This window comes from Jaculus jaculus, chromosome 1 (assembly GCF_020740685.1).
Source record: "Jaculus jaculus isolate mJacJac1 chromosome 1, mJacJac1.mat.Y.cur, whole genome shotgun sequence".
NCBI lineage: Eukaryota > Metazoa > Chordata > Mammalia > Rodentia > Dipodidae > Jaculus > Jaculus jaculus.
Window position 1 is genome coordinate 59,552,932 of NC_059102.1, and position 22,255 is coordinate 59,575,186.

The following is a 22,255-nucleotide window of genomic DNA, read 5'->3' on the forward strand; positions in this document are numbered from 1 at the left end:
AAGGACAGATATTGAAAATGGAAAATAAGCCAGGTATGGTGACACATGCCTTTAAGCCCAGCACTGGGAAGGTAGAGGTAGGAGGATTGCCATGAGTTTGAGGACACTCTGAGACTACATAGTCAATTCCAGGTCAGCCTGGACTAGAGCAAGACCCTACCTCAAAAAGTTAAAACAAAAAAAAAAAGGAAAATAAGGCTTTTGATAGCAAAATAATGGTTTCTAGTATTTATTTTACTAATAATAATTGAGAACTTTCCATGTGCTAAATACTTTTCATATATCATCTCAATCCTCACAACCCTGTGAAATGGGTGCCATTAATATTCCCACATTAGAGCTGGACATGGTGGCACACTCCTTTAATTCCAGCACTTGGGAGGCAGAGGTAGAAGGATTACTGTGAGTTCAAGGCCACCCTGAGACTACATAGTGAATCCCAGGTCAGCCTGAGCTAAAGTGAGACCCTACCTTGAAAAACCAATATTTATATTCCCATATTATGGATGAATATTAAGGCACAAAAAAATGAAGTCGTTTGTGCTACATGGCTCTGCTTTCAGATGTACATTTAGTTCTAAGACGCATCACCTCCTCCAGCAGCTGTACAGCTGTTGTGAGGCTAGCTTTCAGTCATCCTGGACTTGTGAAGGAAGCTCATATATTATGCAGTTTTTCTCATATTTTCATAAAGGCAATATAGCTCCAATTTTCAGTTTTATAGGCTCATTCACACAAACAAATTCCCAAGTCAGGGAAAGCTTCTTTCTCAAAATACCCCAAAATTCAAGATCCAGATTTCTGATTCTCTGCCACCATAGAAGGATCCATGAGGGGTGGGCACGGGCTAGCTGGAGGCAAGAGCTCCATGGGATGCTGGTAGGGGGGCTGCACCTCCACATGTTTCACATATGGCCAGATATGCGGAGAGGGCTGCTGGGAGCCATAGGATGCATATTCATTGAAAGTGTCTCAGCAATGGCAACACCTGCTGTTTCCTTACAGACAGACTTCCACCTCCACCTGGAGAGTGTACTTTCGACCAAGATGAATGTGCGTTTACACAGGAGAAGAGGAACCGGAGCAGCTGGCACAGGGGGAGAGGAGAAACTCCCACCTCCTACACAGGACCCAAGGCAGATCACACTACTGGGGTAGGTGAGTTATGCCACATGGTGCTATTTCCCGAGAAAACCTCAAGTAGCATCCTAGGGGTCATTTAGTACATTTGGAAATGTATAAATTCATGTCTTGTGCCTAGAGCAAACTACATGTGATTCTACATGTCCAGAATTTTTTTAATAGGAGCATTGAAAAAGCATCCTACTGTTTATTGTATATTGATGCAAAGATAATTTAACTAGAAGCAGGTTTAAAAATAAATAGGAGAAAAAGCAGGGGAAAAGATGGGAACTGAAGTTGGAGCCAGGACTGAAGCTTGGTATATATGTTCTGGCAGATGGGGAGCATGCAGACAAGTTGACTCCGTGCTTTCTATAGCAGAAACAAAGGCAGACAATTCATTTGTGAAATGTGATTCACAGTGTGCTTAGGATGAAGAACCAGGGAGCTAGCTGGGGGTGAGGGAAGTCAGGTAGTGAACTTGTTCATTCCCCCCCCCCCCTCCATATATATAACTTAGGCTGTCTTTGAAGAGCTCTAAGACTCTGTGAAGCTTCATGTGGAAAAGCATCAGGAAGTTTAAGTCACAACTGAAAGTCTTATACATGTTAGGATTATTTTGATAACTTATAGCAGAAAACAGAACTCCAAGTGACTAAAGTGGAAAGTAAATGATAGAGAGTGGACCTGGAAACAGACCAAGGCCAGTGTGCTTGTTGCTTTAGGTACACCAGATGTAGGGGATAAAACTAGATTCACAATACAGTTTTAGTCTCTCCACCACTCTGTGCTGGTTTTTCTGGATTAACCCAATTATAGTCAGGATCTCCTATGCTGGCAAGAAGGTGGCCATATCAGGTGCAGTCTCATAGACTATCAAGGGATAACTCCTATAAGGAAGTTCCAAAATTAAGCCTTATTAGTTTTGATTAGCAAATATTTTAAAAACAGCATATATGAAAACACTTTACTTTGAGTTCTTGTAGGATTTGGTATTGTGCCTAATACATGATAAGCCTGCAAGATGTTTATGGAATAAAGGAATATATGAATAAGTGAATGCATGAGTGAGCAGATGAGTGTATGTAAATGTTACTAACACATATAAGAATAACCATTCTCTAGCAAGACCCACCCCATAGTTGGGCATAATAGCACACACCTGTAATCCCAGAATTTAGGAGGATGAGGCAAAAAATTATGAACTCCAGGCCAGCCAAGGCTACATAGTAAGTTCCAAGCAAGACTGGGCTACATAGCAAAATGTTGTCTCAAAAATAAATAGCCAAGCATGGTGGTGCACACCTTTAATTGCAGCACTCAGGAGGTAGAAGTAGGAGGATCACTGTGGGTTTGAGGCCAGCCTGAGACTACATAGTGAATTCCTTGTCAGCCTGGGCTAGAGAGAGACCCTACCTCAAAAAAAAAAAACCCAAAATAAAATAAATAATAAAGATAAATAAAAATAATGCTCCCTGGAAAAATGGGATTGTGGGAAGTTTTTAATTTATTAAAGAGAAAGAGAGCAAGAAGGAGAGAGAGAGAATGGGCACATCAGGGCCTCAAGCCACTGCAAATAAACTCCAGACGCATGCACCATCATGGACATATGGCTTACATGGGATCTGGAGAATCAAACCTGAATCCTTAGGCTTTGCAGACAATCACCTTAACCACTAAGCCATCTTTCCAGCCCTTGGGAAGTGTTTTTTTTTTTTTTTTTAACTTATTCTTACAAGAGCAGTTGAGAAATTTGAAGGATAAATCAGTTTTAGCTGGTCCATTGTACTTTGAATATTGTATATGTGAATATTTTTCTGGAAAAAAAAAAACCTGTTGGTAGTTTTTTCTGCCTTTCTCAAAGATAGCAAGAAGACTACAATAAGAGATGTGAAGAGGTGCCATCAAACATAAGAATGGCCGGGCGTGGTGGCGCACGCCTTCAATCCCAGCACTTGGGAGGCAGAGGTATGAGGATTGCCATGAGTTCGAGGCCACCCTGAGACTACATAGTGAATTCCAGGTCAGCCTGAGCTAGAGTGAGACCCTACCTCAAAAAATCAAAAAAAAAAAGAAAAAAAAAACATAAGAATGACTATGAGGAAATATTCTAGGTAACAAACCCATGGACATGGAAGCGAGGGCAGAGGTAAAGTAGTAAACAGCAGAGGGAAGGGGTGCTGTAAGAGCAAGGAGGAGCACCAGCCAGAGCTGTAACAGCAGAAGAAAGGAGCCCCTGAAAGGAACAAGGAGAAGTGCCAGCCAGGAGACCTGTAGAATTTGGAGTTGGGGTCACCCAGTGTCAGGGGTCCCTACTAGCACATATGACTATGAGAGCTTAAGGAAGTAATTTATAATCTCCAAGTCTCAGTTTTGTCATCTGGGAAGTGGAAATAATTACAACTATTTGTCTGCTTACCTAACTTCAGAGAGTGGCCCACCTTCAGTGTGTTGGCATGGTTGGTTTCTTCTGGCTTTTCTCTTTGGCTTGCAAATGGCTGTCTCCATGCTGTGCCCACAGATGGTCTTCCCTCTGTGTCCACATGTCTCTGATGTCTCTCATGATAGCAGTCATATTAAATCTACTCTAACAACCCCTTGTCAGTGGATCCTATCTTTAAAGAACTACTTCCCAAGTAAAGGGAGACTCTGAAATATTGGGGGTAGGGCTTCAGTACATGTTCTTCAGACAGATGCAATTCAGCAGACTCCCTCTCAGGAGTTCATGTAATGGGCTGAATGAAGAAGAAGCATAGTAAACTATCTCAAGTTCATGTGTGGCAACCTTGACCTGATCCTTCTCGTTATGGCTTTATACTAACGCAAATACAGTGTGAGCTTGTCTGATTTATAGACTGTATTCTCTCCTCCTCCCCTCTACACAAAATCTATGAAAAGCTAAGAGACATATTCAGCTGATATTAAATTACTCAGAATTATACACCTTAAATTACATCATTACTGGACCATGAAGAGCTGACTTGGGGAGGTTTTAAAGGAAATGATGTGGTTGTAATTGCTTTGTCTCTTTGAAAACGAAAAAAATTGTTTAAGCCGTCCAGAGTGAGACTTCACAGCAAAAAAGAAAATGAATGCAAAAACCTCCTCGTGTGTTCAAGATTTATTCCAAGGGAATATTTGATCCAGTAAATGAATTCTCTGGTGCACAACCTAGAGAATACTGATTTTTTAGTAAAATATTTCTGTAGTCTATCTTATTTATTCTTTATTTTACCTGCTTCCATACACAATTCAAAAAGGCTCTCAAGATGCTTTCCACTTTTTTTTAACTAATAAATTCTTAAGGCTATTTTTATTCTCATGCACAACACTGCAAATGAGAAAACAAATTTTGCTATGGTATAAACAAGGTATCTGCAGATATATAGCATTGGGTTGGAGCTGTCTTGCTTTTGTTCCTTAAAATTCTTTAATGACGGGCTGGAGAGATGGCTTAGTGTTTAAGCGCTTGCCTATGAAGCCTAAGGACCCCGGTTCAAGGCTCAACTCCCCAGGACCCTCGTTAGCCAGATACACAAGGGTGAGCACATGTTTGGAGTTTGTCTGCAGTGGCTGGAGGCCCTAGCATGTCCATTCTCTCTCTATATATATATCTGTCTCTTTCTCTCTATCTGTTGTTCTCAAATAAATAAAAAATAAACAAAAAAATCTTTAATAACTACTTTACTGGGGGAAATAATAAAGCTAGTAATCATCTATTGAATATTCCCCTGTACTGGGAATCTTCATATCCTTATGTTGCAATTACCTCTTTATTCCTGGGACAAATATCTGACCAGAAACAGCTTATGGAGAAAAGCATTTATTTTGGTCTTACAGATTCCAGGGGAAACTTCATCCTAGTAGAAGAAGCTGGTTCACTTCATCATACATTCACAGCAGAAAGAAAACAGCCAGCACCAGCAAGCATAGAGCTCAAACTACCTCTCAACAGCCCTAGTAGGGCTGGACTCAAGATCCACCTGCAAAGACACACCTCTCACAGGGCTCTGCCTACTAGAGACTTAAGTAGGAAGCTTAATCCTAATCAAAAATACTGAGGGGGGCGGGGTGGTCTAGAGAGATGGCTTAGCAGTTAAGGCGCTTGCCTGCAAAGCCTAAGGACCCATGCTTGACTCTCCAGATCTCACGAAAGTTAGACACACAAAGTTGAGGCAAGTGCAAGGTCACACATGCCCACTAGGTGGCACAAGTATCTGGAGTTTAATTTTGGTGGCTGAAGCCCTGGCACGTCAATTCTCTCACTCTCTCTCTCTATCTCTATCTCTGTGTCTAATTAAAAAAAAAAAATACCAAGGCTGAGAGATGACTTAGTGGTTAAGTGCTTGCCTGCAAAGCCTGAGGACTCCGGTTTGAAGCTCAATTCCCCAGGACCCACGTTAGCCAGATGCACAAGGGGGCGCACATGTCTGGAGTTTGTTTGCAGTGGCTGGAGACCCTGGCGTGCCCATTCTCTCTCTCTCTTTCTCTCTCTCTCTCTCTCTCTCTCCCTCTTTCTCTGTCTGCCACTCTCAAATAAATAAATAAAAATAAACAAAAAAAATTTTTTTTAAAGAAAGAAATACCAGAGGGGGCTGGAGAGATTGCATAGTGGTGAAGGTGCTTGCCTGCAAAGCCTAAGAACCTCAGTTTGATTCCCCAGAACCCATGTAAGACAGATGTGCATGGTGGTACATGTGTCTGGACTTCATTTACAGTGACTAGAGGCCCTGGTATCCCCATTTTTTCTCCCTCTCTCTCTTTCTCCCTCTCTCTAATAAATAAAAATAAAATAAATATAAATATTTTTTTAAATACCATAATATATGGGGCCATTTTCATTCAAACCACCACTCCTTATCACAACCTGTACAGCAAGTGAAAAGTCTCTTTGATCAGATAAGGAAGCAGAAGCTCGGAGCAGTTCATTGCCCCAGTTGTCAGTGGTAGGGGGAGAACTGGCTTTCAGTTTATTTGATTCTAATTGTCATATTCTTTCACACTGGCTCAGCAGAGTCTCCCAGCCTATATCATATGAACAGACTACAAGGGCCTTGAATGGGTGTCATAGCTTATAACTTTCTTCATAATAGCACAAACTCACCCAGAATACCTTTCTCCCCAAAGGAATATCAATGATACTTTTGAATATCTCTGAAAATTCATTAAACAGAAAGAATTTCCATTTTTTATGAGCTATTTCTAGTGTCCATATTCCAATATTGTAAGTTTAACTCCAGGATTGCATTCTATCTACTGTCAACCCAGTCACAGAGAACACTCACTTCCTCTTTTCCTATTTGCTTATACTGTCAGCTGAATAAGCTCACCTGTACTCTTAGAATTCACTTCAAAATTAAAGCAGGCTGGAGAGATGGTTCAGTGGTTAAAGGCACTTGCTTGATGGCCTATGTTCAATTCCCCAGCACCCATGTAAAACCAGATGTGCATAAAACTTAATGTACAAGCAAACAAAAACTCCTTTATAAAAAGCTGTTAAAGCTACTAGAATCAAAAGATACATTGTGTAGGAAGCAAATGTCTTAGAACTGGGAGTGATCTTTGACACTACACAGACCAGGCTCTCTGAGATCTTGATTCACTCCTACCTCTCCTAAGTGCCCTCTATACATTATGTACTGTATCAGTTACCTCGTTGTTGCTGGAACAAACATCTGGTCAAAATCAACATATGGAAGAAAAAGGGTTTATTTGGGCTTACAGTCTTTTTTTTTTTTTTTTTCAAGATATGGTCTTACTCTAGCCCAGGCTGACCTGGAATTCACTATGTACTCTCAGGGTGGCCTCAAACTCACAGTGATCCTCCTACCTCTGCCTCCCAAGTGCTGGGATTAAAGACATGTGCCACCATGCCCAGCTTGGTTTACAGTCTTGAGGGGAAGTTTTATTATGGCAGGAAAAGCATTGTAGAGCAGAGGCTGGGTGTCACATCTTGGCACAACAGCTGGTAGGTGGTAGCAAGAGAGCATGAGTTAGTGAACACCCAATAGGGCTACACTAATGCATCTCAAGATCTACCTTTAGTGACATACCTCCTCCAGCAAGGCTGCACTTCCCAAAGGCTCAGCCAGCTTTGGGATTGAATACCAGGAGAAATTAGAAACATATGAGCCTATGGGGAATATTTATATGAAAACTACCACATGTAATGTCCAAATAATGTCCAAATGCCTCAGAATTATTACAGGTAAAGTAATACGTTTTAAGTTCCAGAGGTGACAGAACAACACAAGATTGTAGCTATCCTTGGAAGTGTCTTAAAGGAGGAACCAGAATTGATCAGGAATGCTAGGGAGTGAGGATGGATTGTCAGAGTGAGAAAACAGGTGTGAGGCTTACATCCTTAAGCAGTGGGGAAGCTCTCAGGAACTTTAAGTTATGTTACTTGGCTGGCACATAGGCCATGAGCCCCCCAAAACAGTCTCAAATGTAGACTTGTATGCAGGTAGCATACTTGGAGATATGATTCCAAGGATCAGGAGGGCAGGAAAAGACATAAAAACAAGGAAATGAGGAGCACTAGCGCTACTTGCCTCCTTGACTTGACCACTGCCAGGTCCAGCTGGTAAAGAAGAGATATCTATAAAGCATGTTGAAATATGTCTCGGGGGGCTGAGGAGATGGCTCAGTGGTTAAAGGCCCTTGCTTGTAAAGCCTGCTGGCCCAGGTTCAGTTCCTTAGTACCCACAATAAAGCCAGATGCACAAGTGGTATATGTGCCTGGAGTTTGTTTGCAGTGGCAGGATGCCCTGTCATGCCCAAATGCACTCATGCTCTCTATCTAACACATATACAATACAATAGAATACAATACAGTACAGTACAGTTCAGTACAATACAATACAATACAATACAATACAATACAATACAATACAATACAGAGCTATGTCTCATGGTTATCAACTAGAGGGTGAAATGCAGAAATATTTTTCTAAAGGTTTCCATCCTCTACTGGCCTGAAATAAATGCCCATTCAGTATAGGCCTCTCACTTCTACCTCATTTCTGGGTTGCATTCACAAGGGATTGGGAGCAGTTTTGTGGAGACTCAAGCTAGCAGCAACTGGCCAATACTCTGCATTGAAGATAGACAGCAATAGACATTTGGCCTGGGCCCAGGATAAGACATCAATCAAGTTGTTTCTGAGCCTGTCCTATCTTTTCACTTCCCATGATGAAAGCCTTTCAATCTATTATTTGTAGAACACACGGGGAGAAGTAAAAAAAAAAAAAAAAAAAAAAGAAGAAGAAGAAGAAGAAAGGGGAGAGACATACAAAGCTGTATTATAGACAACTGCATTAGATGGCCAGTCAATACATGTCGATTAAATAAAAAGAAAAGCCACACTATAAATAAATCAAGTCATTGTGTGTCTGTCAGAGTCAATATATCATCTCAAGTTAAATAAAGACAAGCCCTGGGAGTGAAGCCTTTCAGGTAGCTGCCCAACAGGTCAAATAACTCCAATTATCCAGGATGGAGCATTTGGGAAGCTCGTCACAGTTCTAGCCCAGGACCTCTCTGCTACTGCTGCTCTCATAAAGCTTCCAGAGTTGTGAAGCTCTTAGTTTTCAGTTCTGCCACAGAGTAGGTGAGACAGGGATGGGACTAGGGTGTATCTTTTTGTTGATAGGACAAAACACCTGGCCAAAAGGAGCTTATGGGAGAAAAGGGTTAGGTTAGCCCTCTCTCTCTCAAAAAAATAAATGAATAAATAAAAATTTAAGCATGCATGAATACACAGATTTCAATACTGGGCATAGAACTTAGGGCTTCTCACATACTAGGCAAGTGTTATGCTACTGAGCTACACCCTCACCCCTTCAAACAGATTATTAGATAATTCCATTATTAAGCTATTAATCACAGTTATTTCATAGCCCTTATGTAATAATACCATATATGGATTGGTTACCTATTGCCCACATACAGAGTTTGTCTATCTCCCTTGGCATGTTTCCTAAAATTTCTGATAAATTTGTTTGAATGCTCTATATTTTAAGTGGAAACTCACAGACCCTTTCAGTGAAGCTGGTTTCCTCCAAAGCATATTCCACTTATTCTCAAGCAGACAATTGTTTCATTTGAAGTAGGGTCTTACATAGCCCACGTAGTTCTTAAACTCCTCCTGCTTCCACCTCCCAAGTGCTAGAATTACAGGTATGTACCACAATACCTGGCTTTAATGAGATTTTTTTATGTTGTTGTTATTATTATCAACTATTTCATATAGATACATCATGTATTTACACCCCCTTTCCACTCGCCCCCCCCCATTCCACTGGGGACACGAGGTTGTGGTATGTGCTGTGCATTGTGGGAACAGCAGTCAGTTATTTTGGTGAGGAGGGAATGCCTCTGGGCATGATGTCTCAACCTGTGGATCTTATAATCTTTTCACCCCCTCTTCAGCAAAATTCCCAAGCTTAGTGGGTGAGTTTTAAGTCTACTTCAGTGATGAGCTATTAGGAGCCTCTAAATCTCTGCTTTGGTAGGTGTTGAGTATCTTCAGTGTCTGTCTCCTTCACCCTGGCACTGATTATCGGGTTCAGCATGGAAGCAGTACTCATGCTCATCTCCCCAGTTCCTCTGTGATTTCAGCTGTGGCTTGGCTGAAGTGTGAGGGGTAGTTTATCTCCTTGGGTCTCACTACCTTCTGAGAAAGAAGAACAGATCCTCCAACAGAGCATGAAGTCAGCATAGTTTAAATGGGATAAGCATTATTAACTTAGGGAGAATTTGATATATGTAGCCCCTCTTTTAGCCAAACACTAGTGAGAGCTTGACACTAGAGAGCATAATCTTTGTCTCCACAGGACTCTGATCTGGTTCCCAATTCCAGATCTGGTTTTCTTTCCATGAGCAGATCTGTCAGCCAATCAGAAAGCTATTGCTTACCCAATGAGGTTGTGAGCCACTATTGCACTGGTGTGTACATCCTGTCAGAGTGCTTGCTTCTGAGTAGCTTAGACCCCTGGTTGCTCAGACCATTGTTGGCCACTTTCCCCCAGTAGCTCATGTAGCGCTTTCCAGAACTAGACAGGCTGTCTGGGGACGGGCTCTCTTCTGGATTCCAGCCAGGACTCTCCATGCTCTGTTTCAGCAGCATATGGTCTATTTTTTTATATATATAACTGATTTAATAGTGGGTTATCTGAAGTCCTTATCTTTTAAGCATTTTGGTACGTGACATCTAGATATGTACTCTCTCTATCCTAGTAGTCTACAGCACTTGAAGAATTTCCTACAGATTATCTCTAGAGTCCTACAGAGTCTCCATACTAGTCTCATGACAGCCCCTGATAAGATATTCTGCAATTCAGCTCTACACAGAGGATTCCATGGAAAATCTTCTGAAAATGTGATAAAATGTATGAAGCTGTCATAATGAAACTCATTATGCTGTGTGCTAACCTAATTTTTTGAATGATAAAATGCAAAGAAGAGGTAAGTTGTACATAACAATCCCATCTTACCCATTTTTAAGTGCACAATGGTGTCAAGTACACTCACATTGTTGTTGCAACTATCACTACATCCATTCCAAGAGAACTTTCATCTTCATGAACAGAAACTCTAAAACCATTAGAGAATAGCCCCTCATATATGACTAGCTTCTAAAGCAATTTAAAAATGAAGAGCAATTTCAGAGAGACACTTTTAGTGGCTGTTCTTCCCAAAGTGTTGAAGTTGTGTCCCCCTGCTTAGCAGGAGTGCTCGTCCAGCCTGGTGAAGACAGCTAGCTTTCTTCCACACAGCCTCACCACCTAGACCACCAGAGCCGCTCCCCAGCCTGAAGAAGAAAGCCAGGAGTTTGGAGGGTCAGCCGCTTCCCAGTTTGGGATTATGGCAAGGGAGTATACCTCCATCTCCCACATCCCAGTCCCAGTAGAAAGAATAGACTGGGACCATATCCTGGATGTTAAACAATGCCTCATGGAGAGAAAGTAATTTGATTTCTCCAGCTAACAATCCTTTCCATGGTCTGAATTCCTTCATATAAGCTGGCCTCGAGCTTGAGTGCTAGGACTGCCAGCTCCCACCCTAAGCTTTTGTTTGCTGGGACAAACAGAGCTTGAAGCTGCAATGTGGCAAATCTTGTCAACACACGGATTCTTCTCTGCTTTCCAAACATATGTGAGGCAGACTGCCCCTCCACAGAGCTCTCTGGTCTTTTCTAGGGGAAAGAAAGTGTCGTATGCAAGTCAGGAAGGACAAAATATAATTAACAGAATTTTCATCAGAGAGGTGGAGGGATTCTGATTGGCTGGAAAATTGCCAGAATTTCCTTTAGAAATGGGTGTTTGGTCTAGATTGCTCCAAATAAGAATTACCTTATACACATATTCTGAAAATACAAGTGATGCCCTGAAGATATTTGCAAAGGCCAAGAATGCTGAACAGAAGTAGACTGGAGTTGATGCCTTTGAGGATCACTCCTATTTTTCAAGGTGTGACCCTCTGTTCCAAAAGCAACACCATCACACCATCACACGACATAGAGTTCCTCCCCTGTGCCATGGTACCAAACACAGCCATCTCTGGAGCTGGAAATCTCAGTTAAGAGCTTCCACCTGACACCCAAGACGCAGATGCGTGAGCCACAGGCAGAGTAGAATGTGGATGTCACATCCTTGGAGGGATGGGTGTGTGGTCCAAAGCACAGGGGATGGGGTGCAGGAGGTTTCACAGGCCAGCCTGACTTAGTTAGAGCCCACCCTGTTGTTGGCAGAAGCCTGGCAGAGTAATGCTTTTCCATTTCAAGACTGAATGAATTAGTGGCTGAATCCATGAAGGAAAGAACAATGCTGGAGGTGACAGCTTTCCTATCTTCTAGTATCTCAGATGAGCCTGGCCTAGACTCCTATCATTATTACTAAGTGAGAAGGGCCATCATCACTAAGTGAAGACAAGCTCGGGCCATCTGCCACTCGTGATGAACCCACCGCTTCGCAGTCTGAAATGACTCTGTCTCAGACCTTGATGGTCTCCACTTTTCATTTCCTTGATGAAAGCCTCTTCCAACAACACTGCCCCTCTTCTTGAGAGTTTCACCTCTAGCCAAGGTCCTTCATCCAGGATTTCAAGTGGGCCTTTTGAGAGCTTGAATGCCAGGTGTAAAAATTTTTCTTGAGTGTATTTTTCTGCCATAAAAGTTATTTTTGGAGGAGAGTTATTTATTTTTGTTGTTTTTATGTAGCTCCGGTTGGTCTCAGACTCATCATGATCCCCCAGCCTCAGCCTCCTATGAACTGGGAATACAACTATGTGCTACCATACCTGGATCAGGGATTTTTTTTTTAATTTAACATTATTAAAGCATTGTTTCAATCTACTGTGCCACAGGACTCCTTTGTACTTAATTGGGTTATGCATCTTGGTCTTTTTTATGCTTTTATCTTATTTTTATGGAATTAAATTACATACACTTTCCTTTTAGGATTTATATTTGCATGTTTATTTGCTTACACTGAGACTAGCTTAAGTGACAAAATGTTTCAGAAAAGAACAGACAATAAAGATTCCTTGCATTGCTGAATGGGCAAAATACCCAATGTAGTTATTTTTGTGCCAATGAATGAATGAAATATATGAAGTTAAAGAATCATCATGTGTGTGTGTGTGTGTGTGTGTGTGTGTGTGTGTATGTGTGTGTGTGTGTATGTGTGTGTACAGAGAAAGAGAGAGAGAGAGAGAAAAAAAATCTCATTATAGCTTAGGCTGGCCTCAAGCTTGATATGTAGTCAATGATAACCTTGAACTCCTGATCCTCCAGCCTCTACCTCCCAAAAGCTGGGACTGCAGGCATGAGCCAACATGCCTGGCTTCTGTGTATTCATTATTAAAAATACCTCAGACAGGGCTAGGGAAATGGTTTATCACTTAAGATGCTTGTTAGCAAAACCAAAGGACCCAGGTTTGATTTCCCAGGACTCCTGTAAGCCAGATACACAAGGTGGCACATGCATATGGAGTTTGTTTGCAGTGACTGGTGGCCCTGGCACAGCCATGCTCTCTCTATCTGCCCCCTCAAATAAATAAAAAATATAAATAAATTTTTTTTTGTTTGTTTTTCAAGGTAGGGTCTTGCTCTAGCCCAGGCTGACCTGGAATTCACTATGTAGTCTCAGAGTGACCTTGAACTCATGACAATCCTCCTACCTCTGCCTCCCGAGGAGTGCTGAGATTAAAGGTGTGCACCACCACGCTAATAAAAAGATTTTTAAATATGTTAGACAATGTAGAATTAGGGTGAGAACATTTCTTTTGATAAGATTTTAATTTTATTAGAACTTTGTACAAGTTTTGCCTGGGAGTAACCAAGTGCCTGCCTCATTGCCAAGAAGCTCATATGTTTTGTATAAGCTTGGTAGAGACATGTGTTCTAGAAATGGTCAGACTGGTTTGTAGCTTAGAGCAATAAAATAAACAGTTTTCTTAAATGCTGTTCATATATTCATATGCATATATTCCATCCAGTAGATATTTTTTAACCATCTATTATATCCTGAGCACTGCTCTAGAAGCTGGTAATATGGTAACAAACTAAACAAAGAAAAAAATCTTTTTTTGAGCATTCTAGAGGAATGTCATAAACATTAAGGAAGAAAAAATTATGTACTATGTTTATGCAAGTAAATGCTACAGAAATCATAATAAATTAAGCTGCAGAGGGTGAGAAGGGCTTGGGGAAGGAGACTATCATTTGAAATGATGTAGTCAGAACAGGCTTAATAAAATAAGCAACATCTGAGCAGAGACTTAAAGGGGATAAAAGAATAAGAGCCTGATACTATCTCAGAGCAGCCAGGGTTAGCTCACACAAAGGAAGTGAGGTGGCAAATGAAGGAACAGTATGGATTCTGAGTGCACCAAGGGGAGTAGTGGAAGTGATGCTGAGGACAGATTGTCCATAGCCCAGAAGGACCTCACTATAACCCTGAGAAGCCAAGCCAATGGCAGGTTAAGCCAAGGCAGGATAAGATTGAACTAGAAAGACCAGTGTGGGCGCTGCTGTGACCTGACTGTAGGGATAAGGCAGAAGCCAACACTCCAGCCAGGATGTCGTTACATTAATCCAAGAAAGAGCTGATGATAGGCGCCTGGGCCCAGACACTAGGGGTAGAGGCAGTGGCAAGAGAAAGGACAAGGTTCTGGATGTTCTTTGAAGGAAACACCACCAGGAATTCCTCACAGCCTGGATGTGGACAGAGGGGGGCAGAAAAGTGGTGGGTGACTCCCAGATTTAGGGATTGGACAACTAGAAGGGCTGAAGTAGGTTTGGGGGTGAGGTTATATCTTAGTTTATGTGGACTGCACTAATTATCACAGGCTGAACAACTTATCAACAGCAGAAACTTGTTCCTCACAGTTTTGGAGGCTGGCAAGTCCAAGGTCAAGGCACCAACAGATCTGGTTTGTGAAGAGGGCCTGCTTCATCACAGACAGCCATCTTGTCATGGCTGTCTTCTCATGGCGGAAGAGATGAGGGAGTTTTAGGAGTCCATCTAAGGGCACTAAGCCCACTCAAGGGGCTATTGTCTTCATGACCTTATCACCTTTCAACCCCTTCCTGTTAATATGGTAACTTTGGAGGACTTCATTAATGACTTTGGGGACAAGTACAAAACATTTGGAAGCTTCGCAATATTGTCAATGATAAATTCTGATATGATACTCACCATATCCAGTAACATAATACTGGCTTGTTAATCACCTCCTGTCCATTAAATTGGACTCTAAATCATTAAATTATTACTTTATGGCCTAATTCTTATAGCATGTCTTTCTTTTACTTAGGTCATACATATTCTCCAGAATTATAAAACCCTTTCCCAATACTATGCCAAGACATCTGTTTCCAGGAATGCTACAAAAGAAAAAAAAAAAAACAAAAACAAAAAACTGTGGCTTGGGTCCTGGCTAACCATACCTGTTTTATATTCCTGTCAAGGCTACTATATGTACATTGAAGCCTCCCACATGGTATATGGGCAAAAGGCACGCCTCTTGTCCCAGCCTCTGCGAGGTGTCCCCGGGAAGCACTGCTTGACCTTTTTCTACCACATGTACGGAGCTGGAACTGGCCTGCTGAGTGTGTATTTGAAAAGGGAAGAAGACAATGAAGAGTCCCTGTTATGGAGAAGAAGAGGGGAGCAGAGCATCTCCTGGCTTCGAGCTCTAATTGAATACAGCTGCACACGGCAACACCGGGTAAGCCCAAGGGACAGAACCCAGCTTGGGGGGGGCAAGGATGGGGCCGGGGGAGGGCTGCAAATTCTGATAGAAGGCTGTATTTTGTCCTTTTCCATGGTCAGAGATGAAGCAGGATTAGTTTAAGAGTAAACATAATTAGCTTCTGTATTGATTAACTCTAACTTGTGACAGGAATTTAAATAGGGAGAGAAAGCTTTGAACATTCATAAACATGTTGACTTTTTTTCCACAATTCAAAGAGGAAAGCGTCCTTGTTTTGTGTTGGTGTGTGATGAATGTCATATGTGTGCACTGGAAGTCTCCCTTTCTTCTAAACATGGGATTGCTGTATCTTTGACCCATCATCACCATGGGCATGGAAGAGCTTTTGTTGAAGCCTCCATTTAAGCATGTGTATGGTCTAGGGTAACCTTCTTTTTGTAAGCCTCTGTTCCCATCTCCACATTGATGTCAAAGACACTGAAAGTTGCGACCCCAATTCCAGGGTCACACCACCACCACCACCACCACACCACACCACACACACACACGCACATGCACACACGCATGTACTATAGACCTCTATCCTAGATATCTCAATCATTCTAGCCATTCCAGCAGATGGGGCTAAGGAATCTATCCTGGCTAGAGAGCTACAGACACTTTCCAATAGCCATAGACTTACCTAACTACCAAGAGCCAAAGCTGCAGAGAGCTCCAGAAGATAACCTTCAGACTTGAGAGTGTTCTTGGCATTGCTCTGTAGAATCCTGGAGCAAGCATGACCCCCAACTGAAATGCCAGTGTCATCCACACCCTCACTTCTGGCCGGTAAACCTCCTGGGCCTGGACTCCTCAGCTTTAATCATCTGGCTGGCTGGCTGGCTGCCCGGGATAAACGCCAATCCTCCCAGGAAGGGGTATGCAAAGTAAGGGCTTTATTCTTCACCACTATAACCAAAAATAATTTTCTACACATCCAAGTGGGAAGATGTTACAATGCAAGCGGTCAGGATGCAGTACCACCCAGGGCACTCCATTGGTACAGAAAAATGACAGAGGGAAAATGTGCCATTAGCTCAGCATGAATAACTAACTGTCTAGAAACACAGGAAAGAATAGCAGATCACCCCATGAAAACTTTGATAATGTATGTTACAGAAGGAAAATGAATCGCTTGGAAATTTAATGGAATTGATCATCATTCAAGAGTACTGTATAATTAGGTTGCCAGGGCACCGATACTTCTCCCCTTATTAAATTGCCCTTAAAATGTGGTCCAGGTGTCACCATCACCAGAAATGCCTTAAGTGAAAAGAAAGAAGAAAGAAAGAAAGAGAGAGAGAGAGAGAGAGAGAGAGAGAGAGAGAGAAGGAGGGAGGGAGGGAGGAAGGAAAGAAGGAAAGAAGGAAGGAAGGAAGGGAAAGAAAGGGAGAGAAGGAAGGAGGTAGAGAGGAAAGGAGGAAGGAAGGAAGGAAAGAAAGGGAGGAGCCAGATGTGGTGGTCCACTCTAGTAGGAAATTGCTAAAGAGACAGAGACCAGGAAGATCAGTTTTGAGTCCAACCTGGGCTATACATTTTGCTGGGTGTGGTGGCACATGCCTTTAATCCCAGCATTTTGGAGGCTGAAGTAGGAGGATCACTGTAAATTTGAGGCCAGCCTGAGACTCCATAGTGAATTCCAGGTCAGCCTGGGCTAGAGCAAGACCCTACCTCAAAAAACAAAAACAAAAAGGAAGGAAGGAAGGGAGGGAGGGAGGAAGAAAGAAGAAAAAGATCTGAAGTGTTGGGCTGGAGAGATGACTTAGCAGTTAAGGTGCTTATCTATGAAGCATAAGGACCTAGATTTAATTCCCAAGACCCACATAAGCCAGGTGCACAAGGTGGTATATGCATCTGGAGTTCATTTGCAGTGGCTGGAGGCCATGGTGTGCCTATTCTCACCCTCTGTCTGTCTCTCTCTCCCTCCCTCCCTCCCTCTCACTCTCAAATAAATAAATAAAATACTTTTTAAAAGACTTGCAGTGCAAGCTAGGCATGGTGGCACATGCCTTTAATCCCAGCATTTGGGAGGCAGAAGTAGGAGGACTGCTGTGAGTTCAAGGCCACCCTGAGACTACATAGTGAATTCCGGGTCAGCCTGAGCTAGAGTGAGACCCTACCTCAAAAAAACAAACAAAAAAAATAGCTGAAGTGTGAATTCACCTAAAATGGAAACCCTCAGGCTCCACCTCAGAATACCAAATCAGAAACTGAGGATTTCTGGAACCACAGCAATCCATTTGAATAAATAAGGCCTCTAGATGATTATGATGCAAGCCCAAGATAGAAGGTCTCTATCATAGACTAAGTGAATTTGAATCTTTAGGGATGGTGCTCAAACATTGATGTCACCGTTTTCTTTTTGCAGTGCAGGGGCTCAGCCCCATGACCTCATGCCCACTACACAAGTGTTCTGCCACTGAGCTACACCTCCAGACTAGCATTGTTTTTTTTTGTTTGTTTGTTTGGTTGGTTTTTTTAATGCTTTCAAGTGATGTCAGTGCACAAGGTCTGCGTTCTGGGGATCAGGAAATGTCCCAGCATCTAAGCTCAGCTGTCAAACACAGGGCTTCATATATACTAAAGTTGGGGATAGATGGTCATTTGAAAGTTGTTTTTGTTTCTGTTTTGAAAGAGGAGGCACTCACTCTGTAGGCCAGACTGTTCTCCAATTCATGATCCTCCTTCCTTAACCTCCCATTGTTCGGGTTACAAGTGTGTACCACCACACTCAGCTTGAAGTATATTTCAAATACAGAGTAGTGAGGCATCTGGGGTGGCCTCTGGGGTGTTACAGTTCACAGGGCGTGGAATGACCATAGAGATTTTTCAGCTCATAGTCTGAAAAGAGATTCTAGACTGTCCCCTTTGGCTACTAATGGACAGATACAGATTTTCTCTTCTGAACTTACTGATTTCCTCAGGAATCTTAAATCACGGCAGGGACTCCAGGCTTAACTAATTGCTCTAAACATCCTAATGTCTAATAAAATGCACACTCTTCTTGCTCACTGATTGGCCATCTGTTACATATTAGGCACTTACAGTACAGTGCTGTGAGCTATATATAAGTTCTTCTAATTAATCTTATAGATTCATTGTATAAATAGGGAGAAGTAAGTGTCCAGTTGGCAGGTAGCCAGCCAAATGAGAACTCATACACACACCTGTCTCATTCCAAAGTCTATAAGCCACTGTTATATACTGCCTCCCATCACAGAAATACCAGGATAGCATCATTCTCTTGGGGTCACAAACACCAGGTGGCCTTAGAGAAATCCTATATGAGATTGTTATACATTTTCAAAATGGAAAGTCATCCTCAATATCAATAGAGAGTGAAGGTCCAATGAGATTGTGCATGCGAAAGGGTGTTGTGGACATACTTTGTACCAAATTAGTAAAAGATGTTATGACTGTTTCTAAAAACACATTTTCCCAGATTTCCCTGGTCCCTAATTCATATCACCATACCTAAATTTGTATTAGGCATCCAGGCTGCACTCCTGTTGTCTGAGGTCAAAATATCTCATCTTAATAAATGTTTATTAGCCGCATGACATATGGTAGGTGCTAAATTTCTACAATGAATATGATATATGAAATTCTTAAGTTTTTGGAGTTTATATTCTAATTGGAGAGAGGTTAAACTGTAAGCCACAAATATGGAATATAACATCAGATGTCAATGAAAATAAGTCAAGTTGAACTCATAGAAACAGTAGGAAGATGGATAGTTCAGGCTAGAGGTCGTAGGGAAAGGAAGTAAATGAGGGGTTGTTACACAAAGGCTACAAAGTTTCAAGTAAGCAAAAGATACGAGATTAGAGATTATTACACAGTAGGGTGACTACAACCAATTATAGTGTGTTTTATACTTTAAAATAATCAAGCAAATAAGTTTCAAATGTCTCACCACAAAAAATGACAAGTGAGGAATAATCTGCTTGATTAAATCATTGTGCATTATACACATATATCAAAACATCACATTGTACAGTATAAAGGTGTATAGGTATGATTTGTCCATTACAAACAGTTTTAATTTGGGCTGGGGATAGAGCTCAGTCGGTGAAGTATTTGTAAGCATGAGAACCTGAATGTAATTGCCAGGACCTGCATAAAAATGCTGAACATGATCCGGGTATGGTGGCGCACGCCTTTAGTTCCAACACTCGGGAGGCAGAAATAGGCGGATTGCCATAAATTCAAGGCCACCCTGAGACTCCATAGTGAATTCCAGCTCAGAATGGGCTACAGTGAGACCATACTTTGAAAAAAAAAAAAAAAAGCTGGACATGGTGGCTCTTGCCTATACCCAATTCCAGCACTGAGGAAACAGAGGAAACTGAGGCAGGTCTCTGAGACTCACTGATCAGCCAGTGTAGCCTAATCAGGAAGCTCCACACAATGAGTGAGTGATTCAGTTTCAAAACTAAAAGTGGACAATGCCTGAGAGAGGATACCTGCGCTTGTCCTCTAGCCTTCACGCACACGTGTGCATGCACACCCATACTTGTGCACATACATGCACACAAATAATGCTTTAAGAAAGAGGAGGCAGCCAAGGTGACAAAGCTGAAGTATTGAGATAATTGTCAAACACCTTATAGGCCATGGTAGACTTTGAAATTATACCAAAGCAATAAGCATCCACACTCCAGCCAGTACTTAGAAAGTGTTCTATAGTAGGGCATGGGTTTGTTTGTCTTTTAATTTTTTATCTTTCTTTCTTCTTTTCCTTCCTTCCTTTTTCCCTCCCTCCCTTCTTTTCCTCCCTTCCTCCTGCTTTCTTTCTTTTTCCTGTCTCTCTTTCTTTTTTATTTTCTTTTTAAGAAAGGTCTTTGAGTAGCCAGGACTTGCCTGAAACATACTCTATAGCCTAGGTTCATCTCAAACTCATGATCCTCCTGCCTCCTGCCAACCAAGGGTTGGTTTTATAGGAATCACAATCACATTCAGCTAGAAGATTCGTAGCTAACTTTTTGGGTCATAGCTGTTTTTGCCCTGGTGATTTTCCCCAGAGTTCCTAGGCCAGGAAAACACCTGATAGTTCCATTAGTTAAGTGTTTAGGTCTGAAAAACTAGATCCTAATGACTTAGTAGTCACTTCAATATCTACTCATCTACCATATATATAATTTTATATACATGTTAGTTATTATACAACTTTTCAAACCTTGGAAATAGGTGAGATATTTAAAGTTCTGCTCTTGTTTTTACATAGTGCTTGCTTTCTTGTTTATTTTTATTTATTTATTTGAGAGTGACAGACAGAGAGAGAAAGTGAGAGAATGGGCATGCCAGGGCTTCCAGCCACTGCTAATGAACTCCAGATGCGTGCACCCCCTTTTGCATCTAGTTTAACATGGGTCCTGGGGAATCGAACCTCAAACACGAGTATTTAGGTTTCACAGACAAGCACTTAACCGCTAAACCATCTCTCCAGCCAAGTGCTTGCTTTTAATTATAGCAGCTACCCAAGACCTAAAGCCATAATGATATAATATTATCAAAAGAAATATAAGGCTATTTAATGCTGAAACTTTGAATGACTTTGAACTAATAGGTCCCACAGTATCTGCTAAATGGTGACTATTTCTGTATCACATTTGACATTTCAAAGTATCCTACAGCAACCCTGTGAATATTCTTAGATATCCTAGCCCACAATTTGGGCACTAAATCCATATCTAATTTAGTCCTTTATTTATTGTACTTATACTGTAAACAAATATTTGTTAAGTAGTTGCTATAGGATGGACTTGACTGGTCCTCTAGCACAAAGATAAGCCAAATGGATCTTGTCAATGTAAAAGGACTCCTACTGCCTGTCTCTACATTCAACAAGGAAATCACAGTGCTTAAGATGGTCTTTGCTAAAGTATTAAGGAAATTCACAACAGGTTTATAAAATCAAGTTTTGACTCAATCACAGATTATTCAGAATATCAACCCACCAGCATTTGTCTGTTATACTTTTCATTGCAGAATTGGAGATCAAAAGACAGATTGTTTTCATTATTCAGACAACCAAAATGGTCACTAACTGCACTCATGCATCCTCCTATCTGGATTCTTGTTTAGGGATGTAAAATAATCAAAATTCTCTAGGGAAACAACTCTGCAGCCTGGGGGAATTAGGAAAGCCCAGTGCAAGACTGTAGACCTAGAGCAAGGGAAATAAGGGAATAACTTTCAGTCCAAGGCTAAAGGCCTGAAGCCTAACCTGACAGAAGCCTTGGAGTCTGGAAACCATAGGCCTGGAGTCCTGATGCACAGGGGCAGAGATAATACATGCCTATTCTATCCAGGCCCAGTAGACTGCATGGTGCCCATCCCCACTGAATGAGAGCCACTCTTCCTTACTTGGTCCACTGAATCAAATATCAACAAAAACAATGCTTTACCAGCCACTGGGTGTCCCTAGCCTAGTAAATAGGCATCTAAAATTATCCATTAGAGGTTATGGCCTTAGAAAGTTTTTGAACAATATTTTTCCATATGTCTGTATTAAAGCTTCCTTGATTCATTAATTTTGAGATAATTTCATAAACTTGCTAATTATTCTATTTATAATCTTAATTTTGGGAAACTTAAATGAAATTAGTTGAAGGGCTTTCTTTTTGATTTAATTTAAATCTTAGTCAGTCTAATGGGAAGTCATTTGCTCACAAAATGAGTAGAGCAAATATATCTTCTGGATAATTTTCATTACCCACAAGCTTCCCAGGAGGATTCAATAGCTGATTAACCAGTCAATTCACCTTTAGAACCGATAATCTACTTTTCTTTAAAAAAATTATTTTTGATCAGTTATTTTCTTCAAGGACTTCTAAAGTCATCTCCTGGGCTGTGCCTTTGATATTATGGT

At 41.4% G+C, this 22,255-nt stretch overlaps 1 protein-coding gene across 1 annotated transcript in view; it reads left to right on the forward strand.

The window, feature by feature from the left end:
* Positions 1-22,255, forward strand: part of Mamdc2 (MAM domain containing 2) — a 160,898-nt gene that overhangs the window by 136,668 nt on the left and 1,975 nt on the right. Inside the window, exons 11-12 of the mRNA XM_004653141.2 lie at positions 1,006-1,158; positions 15,098-15,357. Coding sequence (XP_004653198.2) covers positions 1,006-1,158; positions 15,098-15,357 — 413 coding nt within the window. The remainder of the gene's footprint in view (positions 1-1,005; positions 1,159-15,097; positions 15,358-22,255) is intronic.